This window comes from Pseudophryne corroboree, chromosome 4, assembly GCF_028390025.1.
Source record: "Pseudophryne corroboree isolate aPseCor3 chromosome 4, aPseCor3.hap2, whole genome shotgun sequence".
NCBI classification, from domain to species: Eukaryota; Metazoa; Chordata; class Amphibia; order Anura; family Myobatrachidae; genus Pseudophryne; species Pseudophryne corroboree.
The window spans coordinates 824886268-824902865 of NC_086447.1; the positions used below are offsets into that span (position 1 = coordinate 824886268).

The window sequence follows — 16598 nt, forward strand, 5'->3', positions numbered from 1 at the left end:
CAGCTTGTGAATGGCTTCCAAAACTGTCTCCCTGTCAGAAGGAGACATCGGTAAAGCCGACTTTAGGAAAACGGCGAGGGGGAGACGTCTCGAATTCTAATTTGTACCCCTGAGATATCACCTGAAGGATCCAGGGGTCTACTTGCGAGTGAGCCCACTGCGCGCTGAAATTCATTGAGACGGGCCCCCCACCGTGCCTGATTCTGCTTGTAAAGCCCCAGCGTCATACTGAGGGCTTGGCAGAGGCGGGAGAGGGTTTCTGTTCCTGGGAACTGGCTGATTTCTGCAGCCTTTTTCCTCTCCCTCTGTCACGGGGCAGAAATGAGGAACATTTTGCCCGCTTGTCCACGAAAAGACTGCGCCTGATAATACGGCGTCTTCTCATGTTGAGAGGCGACCTGGGGTACAAACGTGGATTTCCCAGCTGTTGCCGTGGCCACCAGGTCTGAAAGACCGACCCCAAATAACTCCTCCCCTTATTAAGGCAATACTTCCAAATGCCGTTTGGAATACGCATCACCTGACCACTGACGTGTCCATAAGCCTCTACTGGTAGAAATGGACAACGCACTTAGACTTGATGCCAGTCGGCAAATATTCCGCTGTGCATCACGCATATATAGAAATGCATCTTTTAAATGCTCTATAGGCAAAAATATACTGTCCCTATCTAGGGTATCAATATTTTCAGTCAGGGAATCCGACCACGCCAACCCAGCACTGCACATCCAGGCTGAGGCGATTGCTGGTCGCAGTATAACACCAGTATGTGTGTAAATACATTTTAGGATACCCTCCTGCTTTCTATCAGCAGGATCCTTAAGGGCGGCCATCTCAGGAGAGGGTAGAGCCCTTACAAGCGTGTGAGCGCTTTATCCACCCTAGGGGGTGTTTCCCAACGCACCCTAACCTCTGGCGGGAAAGGATATAATGCCAATAACATTTTAGAAATTATCAGTTGTTATCGGGGGAAAACCACGCATCATCACACACCTCATTTCATTTCTCAGATTCAGGAAAACTACAGGTAGTTTTTCCTCACCGAACATAATACCCCTTTTTGGTGGTACTCGTATTATCAGAAATGTGTAAAACATTTTTCATTGCCTCAATCATGTAACGTGTGGCCCTACTGGAAGTCACATTTGTCTCTTCACCGTCGACACTGGAGTCAGTATCCGTGTCGGCGTCTATATCTGCCATCTGAGGTAACGGGCGCTTTAGAGCCCCTGACGGCCTATGAGACGTCTGGACAGGCACAAGCTGAGTAGCCGGCTGTCTCATGTCAACCACTGTCTTTTATACAGAGCTGACACTGTCACGTAATTCCTTCCAACAGTTCATCCACTCAGGTGTCGACCCCCTAGGGGGTGACATCACTATTACAGGCAATCTGCTCCATCTCCACATCATTTTTCTCCTCATACATGTCGACACAAACGTACCGACATACAGCACACACACAGGGAATGCTCTGATAGAGGACAGGACCCCACTAGCCCTTTGGGGAGACAGAGGGAGAGTTTGCCAGCACACACCAAAGCGCTATATATATACAGGGATAACCTTATATAAGTGTTTTTCCCCTTATAGCTGCTGTATTGTTAATACTGCGCCTAATTAGTGCCCCCCTCTCTTTTTTAACCCTTTCTGTAGTGTAGTGACTGCAGGGGAGAGCCATGGGAGCTTCCCTCCAACGGAGCTGTGAGGGAAAATGGCGCCAGTGTGCTGAGGAGATAGGCTCCGCCCCTTTTTCGCGGACTTTTCTCCTGCTTTTTTATGGATTCTGGCAGGGGTTAAAATTCATCCATATAGCCCTGGGGGCTATATGTGATGTATTTTCGCCAGCCAAGGTGTTTTTATTGCTGCTCAGGGCGCCCCCCCCTAGCGCCCTGCACCCTCAGTGACCGAAGTGTGAAGTGTGCTGAGGAGCAATGGCGCACAGCTGCAGTGCTGTGCGCTACCTTGGTGAAGACAGGATGTCTTCTGCCACCGATTTTCCGGACCTCTTCTGTCTTCTGGCTCTGTAAGGGGGCCGGCGGCGCGGCTCTGGGACCCATCCATGGCTGGGCCTGTGATCGTCCCTCTGGAGCTAATGTCCAGTAGCCTAAGAAGCCCAATCCACTCTGCACGCAGGTGAGTTCGCTTCTTCTCCCCTTAGTCCCTCGATGCAGTGAGCCTGTTGCCAGCAGGTCTCACTGAAAATAAAAAACCTAAACTAAAACTTTCACTAAGAAGCTCAGGAGAGCCCCTAGTGTGCACCCTTCTCGTTCGGGCACAAAGATCTAACTGAGGCTTGGAGGAGGGTCATAGGGGGAGGAGCCAGTGCACACCAGATAGTCCTAAAGCTTTCTTTAGATGTGCCCAGTCTCCTGCGGAGCCGCTATTCCCCATGGTCCTTACGGAGTCCCCAGCATCCACTTAGGACGTTAGAGAAAGTGTGCTTTATTGTGCGTCAAAAATACAGGAAATACAAGTCCTGTGCTATAGGACGAAACGCGTTGGGACTGGAACTTGCTGCTCAACCCTGAACCTCCTAGAGTGGACAGATAAGCTGATTTTACTTGTATTTCCTGTACGTTTGTTACCTGCATTTGCTTCAGGATTTCACTTCTATTTGTCATACTTTTGTCATTAGATCAGGAGTTGCTGTTTTATCCTTCTTTCCCTGAGTGGACAGATAAGCTGTTTTTATATAATTATCTTGTACGTTTGCTACCTACATTCGCTTCAGGATTGCTATTAAATTGTTTTTTATTTAATTATTACATTATCTCATTCAATGTCTGGGACCAGCAAGGTTCCTAATTGAGAAATATCTGTTTTATGCAGTACACACTATGTTTCTTTTTCTTTTTAAATTTACATGTATCAAAGTGTCATCAGAATTGAAGACGTTTAGAGAGATAAGTTGTTCTCTGAAATATCTATATTATTTCACGTCTCACATGGTGAATTATCACGCATTTAACCATTTGTATGCCAAAAACACCAGTAGGTGCTCTTGTGCACTTCATTTTGTGTGTGTGTGTGTGTGTATATATATATATATATATATATATATGTATGTATGAATTATTCAATTTAATTAACATTGCTTGAAGAAATTACCAATACAAGTTTATATACAAGTAACATACTCTAACAGACTGAATGATCATTTTAATTTAAGGCAACATAGGATACTGTATGATGAAATGGTTTTAATTATAAAAGTATGTTGGAAATGTGAACGGGAGATAAACATAACAATTCTACAGTACAGTAGCAACCTCTCTTATTAGGGTTCATCCATGTTTATAATGTGCTAGTGAAAATACATGAAAGTGCACACGTGTTTCTGATGCTCCTTTAATGCATCAATCTAGATCCCATTCAGCAGAATTAAATGTTTGTTAATGTTACAGAAAGCGCACAGCAATTTATGGCAGTGTCAACCTGAAACTGTAAATGTAAATCGAGGTGTTAAAAGATTTGCTAATGTATTACAGCTGTTTGAATCAGGTGAATAGTTACTAATAATGATGTAATACAGAAATGTGGCGATTGCTCCTATATAAACAGAAGTTTTTATTGGCTTGGTTTAATCGAACCATTACATCTGGTATTTAAAATAAAAAATATTGCTATTTTTATTTACTAACACTGCTATGTTTATAGCAAGTATAACATCTAATAAAGATGTGCAAAATGTGACTATATTGGTGAAAATACAGACATCAGTTTTTTTAAATGTATTGTAGACCTAATATTTCTCTTTGCCAATAATGGGCAACAGCTTACAGCGGTTAATAGTGGATGACTTCACTTGCATTGTTAGCCAAAATAAATCCTCTTTGGAATAACTTGCACCGGGATACGGTCATTAGGTCGACACCGCTTAGGTCTACAGTCATTAGGTCGACCACTATTGGTCGACGTGCATTAGGTCGACAGGGTCACTAGGTCGACATGGTCATTAGGTCAACATGTACTAGGTCGACAGTCCAAAAGGTCCACATGAGTTTTTCTTTTCTTTTTTTTTTGGACTTTTTCATACTTTACGATCCACGTATACTACGATTGGGAATAGCAACCTGTGCTGAGCGCAGCAGTAGCGGAGCGAGGCACCTTGCCCAAAGCATGGCAAGCTAAGTGAGCCATGCGAGGGGACACGGTGCAATAATTGGGTTTCCCCGTCACTTTATGAAGAAAACTACACCCAAAAAAGTAAAAAAACTCATATCGACCTTTTGACCTGTCGACCTAGTACATGTTGACCTAATGACCATGTTGACCTAGTGACCATGTTGACCGAATGCAAGTCGACCAATAGTGGTCGACCTAATGACTGTCGACCTAAGTTGTGTTGACCAAATGACCCATACCCCTTGCACCTATGTAGCAAGTAATGAAGATGCCGCTAAACTTCTCAGAGCTTTGAATCGTGGCAGACTGTGCAAGAAAGGAGTGAGGACATGTCACAGTGTGAGTAGGGTCATCACCTAGGAGAAGGCTATCAGTACTGAAGAACTAGGATGCCCCTTACGCCACTCCCCTAAACACTTCCATTCATTGAAGCATACCTGCAGCTCACCACCGCTCTGCTCTGTGAAGAATGGGTTCATGATTTTTGGAAATGCAAAAATTTAAATTGCTCACGACTATTCACCTACTGCAGTAGTTATTCTCTTTTGGACAACCTTGCCTATATCTAATATAAGATGATCCTACTACCCTTATGTAGCAATCGATGATGGCTCAATACCTTCCCAGTTTTCAAATCTTTGATTTGGGAAAGATTGCATGTAAAAGGAGTGAGTCACAAGGTGGACATGGTCAAGTAACAATGGGGCATGATCATAACCCTGGGGACATGCCAGGCTCTTCTGAAGTGATAGGATGTGTCTTAATCTCTATCCATCCCTAAAAACTTCTAAATATTTTCAGGGCCGGATTAAGATCCACATGGGCCTGGTGCTGAAAGTGATCAAGGGCCTATTGTGAGAAGTTGAGGAGGTGTGGCTAATGTTGTGTGGGTGTGGCCAGTGACATATGGGCGTGTACACTCCTTACACTATAATCCCCAATGTCTCCCAAAATAAGTAAAAGTAGAAAAACAACATCACTTTGTGAAGAAATTAGAATTATAATTTAAATTCTTATCATTTATGGAAACAATGTGACTAACTGGGCAGTTTATCATCATCAGGCTGTCATGTTGACGGACCTATTTTTATCTGGGGCCTGGAGCTGTGGCTCCATCCGCCCCATTGTTAATCTGGCCCTGAGTATAGTAGCATACCTGCCATTCACTGCTGCAATGCGGAGAATGGATCAAGCACCCCCCACAGGACAGCAATTGGGACAAGGGTGCTGATGGTTGGGATGGTGGCCTGTGCAGTCATATCAGGACTGTGCTGCCTAAATTGGGTCGACTGGAAGGTATGAATTTATGGAAGCACAACATGAATCTGGGTCATGCAATGAGCTGGAGGTCCCAGTCTGTCCAGTCTTGCATATGGGTGTCATACATACAGTATCATGAGCATCACACTGGACAATGTGGATACAGGGGGCAGTTAGAGTTGTCCAAATGTGAACCACCCCTTTAAAATTGTTCTCCACTGACTTGAAAGTAAAAAACAAATACTCTACATTGGTTTAGACAACTGTTAAAGGGTATGGTTTTATTTATCACAGCATCTTAGCTTAGATGCTAGTAAGCATAATATAAAATAACTAGTTACCAGCCCATCAAAATGACGGAACAATGTAAGAGTAATGTCAGCGCTGGCTGTGCGTGCCTTAATGGAGTAATACTTCAATTGCTTCATCGGGCACCATCTATTGGCAAAACACTTGCATTCCCCCTATAGAGGTGAGGAGCAGCATCTTTTATTATATAGGATATACAAAGAGACCTTTTTTTGCTGCTTAATTCACTGTATGTTTGATTAGCACAAAGATACTGTATATTTATATATATCTTCCACAACCATGTGGTGGTCACGGTAATGTGTATAATGGAATAACAAAGATAAATTGATATTGACAATTATAATTCAGATTGTAAAATAATGTAGGTTTTTAATAAGCTACATTAGGTTTATGAAATTATTTGGATGATTTCCAAAATGAATTGATTTATATTGGGGGAATATATTAACTCAAGATCCTAAGTTTTATCTAATTCAGGGTAATCATACTTATATAAGCAATAAAATGTAAGACATACTTGAGTTTGTACATCTAATTATGGAACTTTGTGCTTGACAGCATACAGTACTTCTTAGGCATCTCAGCCAAAACTCCATCACACCTCTAGTTAATGTACAGTAGCTGGTGGCAACCAATCAGATCCTCTTTCATTTTCTAAAGTATGCTTGAAAAATGACTACTATGATCTAATTGGTTGCTACGAATAATAGCATATTTGTGCACATTGCACTACATATTTAACTTAGCTCACTCCTTTTAACTTTCGCACATTGGTGTCTATTTGATGCTGTGACACATTGTCCCATTCCATTATTATATAAATTGTACATTATAAGTTCAAACATTATATACACTTTTCTTGGATCCTTTAACATCTGAAGATGCAAAGGAATCTCACCACTCTTATACAACCTCAGATGTACTGAATAGGGGTTGCATATATATAATATCCCGAGAACTGCAGGCATCGACGGGTTTCGCATCAGTCTGACCGAAGTTTTAAAGGGGCAATCATTAAAAAGACAAAATCAGGTTTGTTTTGTCTTTTTAATGACTGCTACATTAAAACATCGGGCAAACTCATACAGAACTTGGCGATGCCTGCAGTTCTCAGGCTAATACATTTACCCCAGAGAGTGTGCTATCATAGGTTGGATTGCAAGTTTTGACTTTTAATTGACTTTTAAGGCCATTCCTTTACTAATGAATTATTATAGGGCTATGGCCCTCATTCCGAGCTGATCGCCGCCGCCCATTATTTTTGCTTTGCAAGTGTGCGATCGCATGTGCAGCGGAGTGGTACAAAAACATTTTGTGCAAAACAAGACCAGCCCTGTAGTTACTTATCCTGGGCGATGATTCTAGCGTCGGAGGTTCCGTAATTAACGTCAGATACCCGCCCTGCAAACACCTGGTCACGCCTGCGTTTTCCCTACCACTCCCAGAAAACGGTCAGTTGGCACCCATAAACTTCCTGTCAATCTCCTTGAGATCGGCTGTGCGAATGGATTCGTCGCTAGAAGCATTGCACAGCAACGATGCTGTTTGTATCCGTACGACGCGCGTGCGCATTGCGGTGCATATGCATGCGCAGTTTTGCCATTTTTTTACCTGAGCGCTGTGCTGCGAAAATCAGCAGCGTGTGATCAACTCGGAATGACCCCCAATATACAGTGTAATTCAGAGGTTTCCAAACGCGGTCCTCAAGTCACCCCAACGGTCCAGGTTTTATTTGTATCCATGCTTGGCCACAGGTGACTTAATTAGCACCTCAGTCACTTTGATTTAACCATCTGTGCTGAGCCATGGATATACCTAAATCCTGGACTGTTGGGGTGCCTTGAGGACCGTGTTTGGGAACCTCTGGTGTAATTGTTTTACATAGGACATTAAAGAGTATTATATATGGGACTGATTTTTGAGTATTTTTTTTTAATCAATGTTGGGGTATATGTAAATCCAATAATCCCATACCCCATGTACCCTCTAATGTTATTTTTCACAACAACCTGAAACCCCTTTCTCCATTTCCATCTCCCTCATCAACTTCCAATTAGCTACTGTACTACTCAATTGGAATTTGATAACAACCACATTACCAACAGAAGCTTGAGGTCAGTGCCACACAATCAACCTTCCTTTACACACAACCACAGATTTCCCTCTCACCTGTAATGTCCAGGAGACTGACAACATTTTGGGAATTTGCCCTGGCTACCATGAGTGTAGACAACTCTCCCGGATCCTGCAGGCAGGCTGTAAGGATGCTATTTGCTGTGAATTGTATGATCATGGCCCGGGCTCCCTGTTGTGTCATGTCGCAAATTGTGGCATTGAGCTAAGGGGGAGGGCCTAGATTATGCGATTCGCTGTGCACGCCCTTGCACTTCCCACCATGAAACTCCTGGTAAGTACTGTAGGTAAGTATGCACAACCTCCCACGTGTCATCCCGAAATTCCTCTAATCTACCCTTAATATTGTTGTGATGCATTCATTGATTGCAAAACTTTATTAATACTTTCAAGAACTAAACAGATACAATGATATATATATATGTATGCAAATTACCACGTACATGAAACAAATCAAATACAGTGTTACGTGGGTGCCTCTATTTATGTAATAGTGTTTAATAAGCTGACAACAAATCATGCAAACGTCAGTTCTAACATAAAAGTAATGCACTGTACCTTTCGGGAAAAACTCAGCCAATTTCTTTTTATATATTTTGTAATCGACTTCCAAAAATACACAGAAGATTATGCGATCCATCTGTAAGATCAAAGAAAAGATAATATAAGTGATAAAAAGTTCATAACAATTACAAACATTTTGTCATTATTTTTAATATGAATGATATATTAACAAGTATATTGCATACATGTTTCTTAAAAGATTAACCCTATAATACTATATATATAATTATTTGCACATACTCATCAAACAACTGCAGGAAAGGGATGCTATATGTTTCCCTGATAGATGCACAGAACTACAGCACAATAATTCATCTACATGCAGTAAATGAAGATAAAACATTTTGTTAATTTATGGTGTATTATTTTTACATTCTCAAGACTCAGCACTCATTAAGAACTCAGAGAGTAAGCAAATGAAAATATAGTATTATATTTATCAAATTATTCATTTCAAGATCCTCTCTTTTTAATACATCTAAATTGATTTCCGCAAGATTCCACTAATTCACCAGCAGGGAATTGCAGAAATATACCTTTGACGGGTCTACTACGTTATGCCGGCTGTCAGGATCCCGGCGCTCAGCATACTGGCGCCGGGATCTTGACCACCGGCATGCCGGCAGCAGGACAAGCGCAAAAGAGCCCTTTGCGGGCACGGTGGCACGCGTCTCTCTCCAGGGGTGTCGTGGACCCCCCAAGAGGGAGAATAGCTGTCGGTATGCCAGCTGTCGGGATCCCGGCACCGGTACGCTGAGCGCCGGGATCCCGACAGCTGGCATATCAAATGCCTCCCGCCTTTGACAGCTCTTGAAAATGAATACTACAGTATATGGTAGTGTTTTTTTATTACTTTCTGCCTGTTATTTGTTGCCAGCATTGGTTCAGCTCTCCTTCTTTGCCCCTGACTAGTAAAACAGGGTGATGGTTGGGAGGGTGTCCACTACCCTCAAACATCGCCATTCCTGACATATAGTATAGACATAATTGTAAGAATCCTTAGTGTATCATAAAATAGGCATACTGGGCCTGATTCTTAGTGGGATGCAAGTGGAAATGGGTATCCGTTTGGCAGGTTGACCTACTTAGGTCGACAGTCACTAAGTCGACCACTATTGGTCGACATTGACAAATGGTCGACACATGAAAATGGTCGACACAGGACGGCACATGAAAGGTCGACATGACTTTTTTCTTTTCTTTTTACTTTTTCATACTTTACCATCCACGTGGACTATGATGAGAATAGTAACCTGTCCGCAGCATGGCGAGTGAAGCGAGCCATGCAATGGGACGCGGTACACTAATTGGGGTTCCTGGTCATGTTACAGAAAAAATTACACCAAAAACAGTTCAAAAATCCATGTCGACCTTTTCATGTGTTGACCTGTCCAGCATCGACCATTTCACGTGTCGACTATTTGTCCATGTCGACCAATAGTGGTCGACCTAATGACTGTTGACCTTAACATGGTCGACCATTCAGACCAGAACCGTGGAAAGGCTTATGGTGCTCGTGGATTTCCGTTTACAGCTCAGGGACAGATTTAGCTAGTGCGTACGGATTGCTCCATCTGCCTGCAGACCACAAATTCCCTGAAATGGGTGTTTCTGGGTGGTAACTGGGTGGCGACCATGTGATTGCACGTAAATGATCTGTGTTATGGGCATGTCATGGCCATTTCGACTGACTTGGAATTGTTGTCCGTTTCTGCCGGATCTTTTGCAGCCAACATAGGGCTGGTGTAAGTCCCAATACTAATGACACCAGCTGAGGATGTAAGAACAGTGGACAGGACAGGCTTCCACATGCAGTCACACTGATTTTTCTTTTACACAGCCGAATTCTCATATTGACATAATATGTCCGACTAAAGGACCCCATACACTACAACGATATGTCCGAGGCCGAAGTCGGATGTAATTTCCCTTGAACTCCCCCGGTATCTTCCCGGGAGTGATTCCATACGATTTGGAACGTTTGTGCTACTTTTGCATAAGATATATTGCATGCGATTGATGAAGCCGCTATACATCGCATGCAATATATCGTACAGCATACAATTGTACCATGAGATATACCTGATGGGCTGGATAGAGGGCTACGGGGGCTGGGAGTGTCCTGAGAATGCCAGTCACACTTCCCTGTGATACATCGCATGCGATATATCACATGCACAAAAAACACACTTTTTTCATCCGATTCCATCCAATTCCGATATATCATTAATGCAGCACCAATGACCTAGGGCAGTGATGGCTAACCTTGACACTCCAGCTGTTGTTGAACTACACATCCCAGCATGCCCTGCTACCGTTTTGCTATTTGGCCATGCTAAAACTGATGCAGAGCATGCTGGGATGTGTAGTTCAACAACAGCTGGAGTGTCAAGGTTAGCCATCACTGACCTATGGGATCCTATCCGACAGCCACGGGGACGCGCATCAGATTGGATACGATCTAAAACACATACGATTGGACACAATTTCATACAATATATCAGACGGATATATCGGAATTGTATGAAATCGTGTAAAATCGTACTAGTGTATGGGGCCCTTAAGAATAATCCTCATTGAATTGCACGACGAGAGATCAGCCATTTTAAATTGTTTAAACTAAAAATAAAAACACCATGCGACAGGCTTCAACTGTAGTTACCTACAGTATGTGACAGTGATCTTTCACAGGGAATTATATTTGTTCTATATTCCCAACTCTTAGCGACTGGAGACAGCCATAATGTTCTACTGTACTATACTGTATGCTCTAAGTGCAGAGACTACATTTATGGCAAAGTGCAGTGAGCAACGTGTGACTACTTTTCTGATTAAACAGGGCTGTTGCAGCCATCAAGGAAAGCAAGTCAATACAGTTCACATTCTTCAGTATCACAGAAAACTATTTTAGGCAGTTTACATTCGCATGAAATCACTATTTCGATAGAATAAGGTTTAATATTTGTGAACGGCAAGTCTGAATATTTTGCCCTGTAGAAGTTATCAAAACTTTAAAATAGAATTTCTCATACAGTAAAGTGTACCAAAAAATTGAATATTAATTTGGTATGAAAAATATTCAAAACCATAATGAACATCTGAACCTGACTGAGAATGTGGCCTGCAACTGGATTTGGTGCAGTCATGAAATCAATACATACCTCAAAATAACTAGAACAACAAAAAGCAAAGTAACAGTAACTATGATGTTCATAATAATAATAATAATAATAATAATAATATTGGAAAATACACTTGCTTTTGCAACATAAGTCACTGCGGAGTTCTGTGACCAGATAAGAGCACATGGCTGTAGGATGAGTGCTTTATATACAGATCAATAATCATACATTATATACAGATCAATATCACATTCTTGTTTCTACTACACGTGTCCCTATGATCATTAAAGTTATTAAATCAAAACTCCCCAATTATAAGTAATGTCATCAGATATCACTGTTTATACTATTAGTTTACATAACTTCATACATATATATTATATATTTATTATTAGCATCACATGTGTATAATAACAAAAACAACAACAAATAAAATAAGAATTTACTTACCGATAATTCTATTTCTCGGAGTCCGTAGTGGATGCTGGGGTTCCTGAAAGGACCATGGGGAATAGCGGCTCCGCAGGAGACAGGGCACAAAAAAGTAAAGCTTTACTAGGTCAGGTGGTGTGCACTGGCTCCTCCCCCTATGACCCTCCTCCAGACTCCAGTTAGGTACTGTGCCCGGACGAGCATACACAATAAGGGAGGCATTTTGAATCCCGGGTAAGACTCATACCAGCCACACCAATCACACCGTACAACTTGTGATCTAAACCCAGTTAACAGTATGACAACAGAAAGGGCCTCTTAAAGATGGCTCCTTAACAATAACCCGAATTAGTTAACAATAACTATGTACAAGTATTGCAGATAATCCGCACTTGGGATGGGCGCCCAGCATCCACTACGGACTCCGAGAAATAGAATTATCGGTAAGTAAATTCTTATTTTCTCTATCGTCCTAAGTGGATGCTGGGGTTCCTGAAAGGACCATGGGGATTATACCAAAGCTCCCAAACGGGCGGGAGAGTGCGGATGACTCTGCAGCACCGAATGAGAGAACTCCAGGTCCTCCTTTGCCAGGGTATCAAATTTGTAAAATTTTACAAACGTGTTCTCCCCCGACCACGTAGCTGCTCGGCAGAGTTGTAATGCCGAGACCCCTCGGGCAGCCGCCCAAGATGAGCCCACCTTCCTTGTGGAGTGGGCTTTTACAGTTTTAGGCTGTGGCAGGCCTGCCACAGAATGTGCAAGTTGAATTGTGTTACAAATCCAACGAGCAATCGACTGCTTAGAAGCAGGTGCGCCCAACTTGTTGGGTGCATACAATATAAACAGCGAGTCAGATTTTCTGACTCCAGCCGTCCTTGCAATGTATATTTTTAAGGCTCTGACAACGTCCAACAACTTGGAGTCCTCCAAGTCGCTAGTGGCCGCAGGCACCACAATAGGTTGGTTCAGATGAAATGCTGATACCACTTTAGGGAGAAAATGCGGACGAGTCCGCAGTTCTGCCCTATCCGAATGGAAGATTAGATAAGGACTTTTATAAGATAAAGCCGCCAATTCAGATACTCTCCTGGCAGAGGCCAGGGCTAGTAACATAGTCACTTTCAATGTGAGATATTTCAAATCCACCTTTTTCAATGGTTCAAACCAATGGGATTTGAGGAAATCTAAAACTACATTTAGATCCCACGGTGCCACCGGAGGCACCACAGGAGGCTGTATATGCAGTACTCCCTTGACAAAAGTCTGGACCTCAGGGACAGAGGCCAATTCTTTTTGGAAGAATATTGACAGGGCCGAAATTTGAACCTTAATGGATCCCAATTTGAGACCCATAGATAATCCTGATTGCAGGAAATGTAGGAAACGACCCAGTTGGAATTCCTCCGTCGGAACCCTCCGATCCTCGCACCACGCTACATATTTTCGCCAAATGCGGTGATAATGTTTCACGGTGACTTCCTTCCGTGCCTTAATCAAGGTAGGAATGACTTCTTCTGGAATGCCTTTCCCTTTTAGGATCTGGCGTTCAACCGCCATGCCGTCAAACGCAGCCGCGGTAAGTCTTGAAAAAGACAGGGACCCTGCTGTAGCAGGTCCCTTCTCAGAGGTAGAGGCCACGGTTCGTCCGTGAGCATCTCTTGAAGTTCCGGATACCAAGTCCTTCTCGGCCAATCCGGAACCACTAGTATTGTTCTTACTCTTCTTTGCCGTATGATCTTCAATACCTTTGGTATGAGCGGCAGAGGAGGAAACACATACACTGACTGGTACACCCAAGGAGTTACCAGTGCGTCCACAGCTATTGCCTGTGGATCTCTTGACCTGGCGCAATATTTGTCCAGTTTCTTGTTGAGGCGAGACGCCATCATGTCTACAATTGGTCTTTCCCAACGGTCTATTAACATGTTGAAGACTTCTGGATGTAGACCCCACTCTCCCGGATGAAGATCGTGTCTGCTGAGGAAGTCTGCTTCCCAGTTGTCCACGCCCGGGATGAACACTGCTGACAGTGCTATCACGTGATTCTCCGCCCAGCGAAGAATCTTGGCAGCTTCTGCCATTGCACTCCTGCTTCTTGTGCCGCCCTGCCTGTTTACATGGGCGACCGCCGTGATGTTGTCCGACTGAATCAACACCGGCTTTCCTTGCAGGAGAAGTTCCGCCTGGCTTAGAGCATTGTAGATTGCTCTTAGTTCCAGAATGTTTATGTGAAGAGACTTTTCCAGACTCGTCCATACTCCCTGGAAGTTTCTTCCTTGTGTGACTGCTCCCCAGCCTCTCAGGCTGGCGTCCGTGGTCACCAGGATCCAATCCTGAATGCCGAATCTGCGGCCTTCTAATAGGTGAGCCTTCTGCAACCACCACAGAAGTGACACCCTTGTCTTTGGTGACAGGGTTATTCGCAGGTGCATCTGCAGATGCGACCCTGACCATTTGTCCAACAGATCCCTTTGGAATATTCTTGCATGGAATCTGCCGAATGGAATTGCTTCGTAAGAAGCCACCATTTTTCCCAGGACTCTTGTGCATTGATGTACTGACACTTTTCCTGGTTTTAGGAGGTTCCTGACCAGATCGGATAACTCCTTGGCTTTTTCCTCTGGAAGGAAAACCTTTTTCTGAACCGTGTCCAGAATCATTCCTAGGAACAGCAGACGAGTTGTCGGGATTAAATGGGATTTTGGAATATTCAGAATCCACCCGTGTTGTCTTAGCACCTCTTGAGATAGTGCTAAAGCTGTCTCCAGCTGTTCTCTGGACCTTGCCCTTATTAGGAGATCGTCCAAGTATGGGATAACTAATACGCCTTTTCTTCGAAGAAGAATCATCATCTCGGCCATTACCTTGGTAAAGACCCGAGGCGCCGTGGACAATCCGAACGGCAGCGTCTGAAACTGATAGTGACAGTTTTGAACAATGAACCTGAGGTACCCCTGGTGTGCGGGGTAAATCGGAACGTGTAGATACGCATCCTTGATGTCCAAGGATACCATAAAGTCCCCTTCTTCCAGGTTCGCTATCACTGCTCTGAGTGACTCCATCTTGAACTTGAACTTTTTTATGTAGAGGTTCAAGGACTTCAGATTTAGAATAGGCCTTACCGAGCCATCCGGCTTCGGTACCACAAATAGAGTGGAATAATACCCCTTTCCTTGTTGTAATAGGGGTACTTTGACTATCACCTGCTGAGCGTACAGCTTGTGAATGGCTTCCAACACCCTCTCCCTTTCGGAAGAGACGGTTGGTAAGGCAGACTTCAGGAAACGATGAGGAGGATCCGTCTCTAATTCCAACCTGTACCCCTGAGATATTATCTGCAGGATCCAGGGGTCTACCTGCGAGTGAGCCCACTGCGCGCTGTAATTTTTGAGACGGCCCCCCACTGTCCCCGAGTCCGCTTGAGAGGCCCCAGCGTCATGCTGAGGTTTTTGCAGGAGCCGGGGAGGGCTTCTGTTCCTGGGAAGGAGCTGCCTGTTGGTGTCTCTTCCCTCTTCCTCTGCCTCGTGGCAGGTACGACAAGCCCTTTGCTCTCTTATTTTTGTAGGAGCGAAAAGGCTGCGGTTGAAAGGTCGGTGCCTTTCTCTGTTGGGGAGTGACTTGAGGTAAAAAAGTGGATTTCCCGGCAGTAGCCGTGGCCACCAAGTCTGATAGACCAACTCCAAATAACTCCTCCCCTTTATACGGCAAAACCTCCATGTGACGTTTTGAATCCGCATCGCCTGTCCACTGTCGTGTCCATAAGGCTCTTCTGGCTGAAATGGACATAGCACTCACCCGAGATGCCAGTGTGCAAATATCCCTCTGTGCATCACGCATATAGATAAATGCATCCTTTATTTGTTCTAACGACAGTAAAACATTGTCCCTATCTAGGGTATCAATATTTTCAATCAGGGATTCTGACCAAACTACTCCAGCACTGCACATCCAGGCAGTTGCTATAGCTGGTCGTAGTATAACACCTGCATGTGTGTATATATTCTTTTGAATAACTTCCATCTTTCTATCTGATGGATCCTTAAGTGCGGCCGTCTCAGGAGAGGGTAACGCCACTTGTTTGGATAAGCGTGTGAGCGCCTTGTCCACCTTAGGGGGTGTTTCCCAGCGCGCCCTAACCTCTGGCGGGAAAGGGTATAATGCCAATAACTTTTTTGAAATTATCAACTTTTTATCAGGAGCAACCCACGCTTCATCACACACGTCATTTAATTCTTCTGATTCAGGAAAAACTGTTTGTAGTTTTTTCACACCATACATAATACCCTGTTTTACGGTATCTGTAGTATCAGCTAAATGTAACGTCTCCTTCATTGCCAAAATCATATAACGTGTGGCCCTACTGGAAAATACGTTTGAATTTCTACCGTCGTCACTGGAATCAGTGCCCGTGTCTGGGTCTGTGTCGACCGACTGAGGCAAAGGGCGTTTTACAGCCCCTGACGGTGTTTGAGGCGCCTGGACAGGCATTAATTGATTGTCCGGCCGCCTCATGTCCTCAACTGACTGTTTAAGGGAAGATAAACCATCACGTAATTCCACAAATAAAGGCATCCATTCTGGTGTCGACCCCCTGGGGGGTGACATCTGCATATTTGGCAATTGCTCCGCCTCCACACCAATATC

The 16598-nt window shown here is 43.7% G+C and overlaps 1 protein-coding gene across 2 annotated transcripts in view; it reads right to left on the bottom strand.

The window, feature by feature from the left end:
• The window catches only part of MACROD2 (mono-ADP ribosylhydrolase 2), a 3123444-nt gene that overhangs the window by 282096 nt on the left and 2824750 nt on the right, over window positions 1-16598 (bottom strand). For both annotated transcript variants that reach the window (XM_063918531.1, XM_063918530.1), the window contains exon 9: window positions 8392-8473. In XM_063918531.1, coding sequence (XP_063774601.1) covers window positions 8392-8473 — 82 coding nt within the window. The remainder of the gene's footprint in view (window positions 1-8391; window positions 8474-16598) is intronic.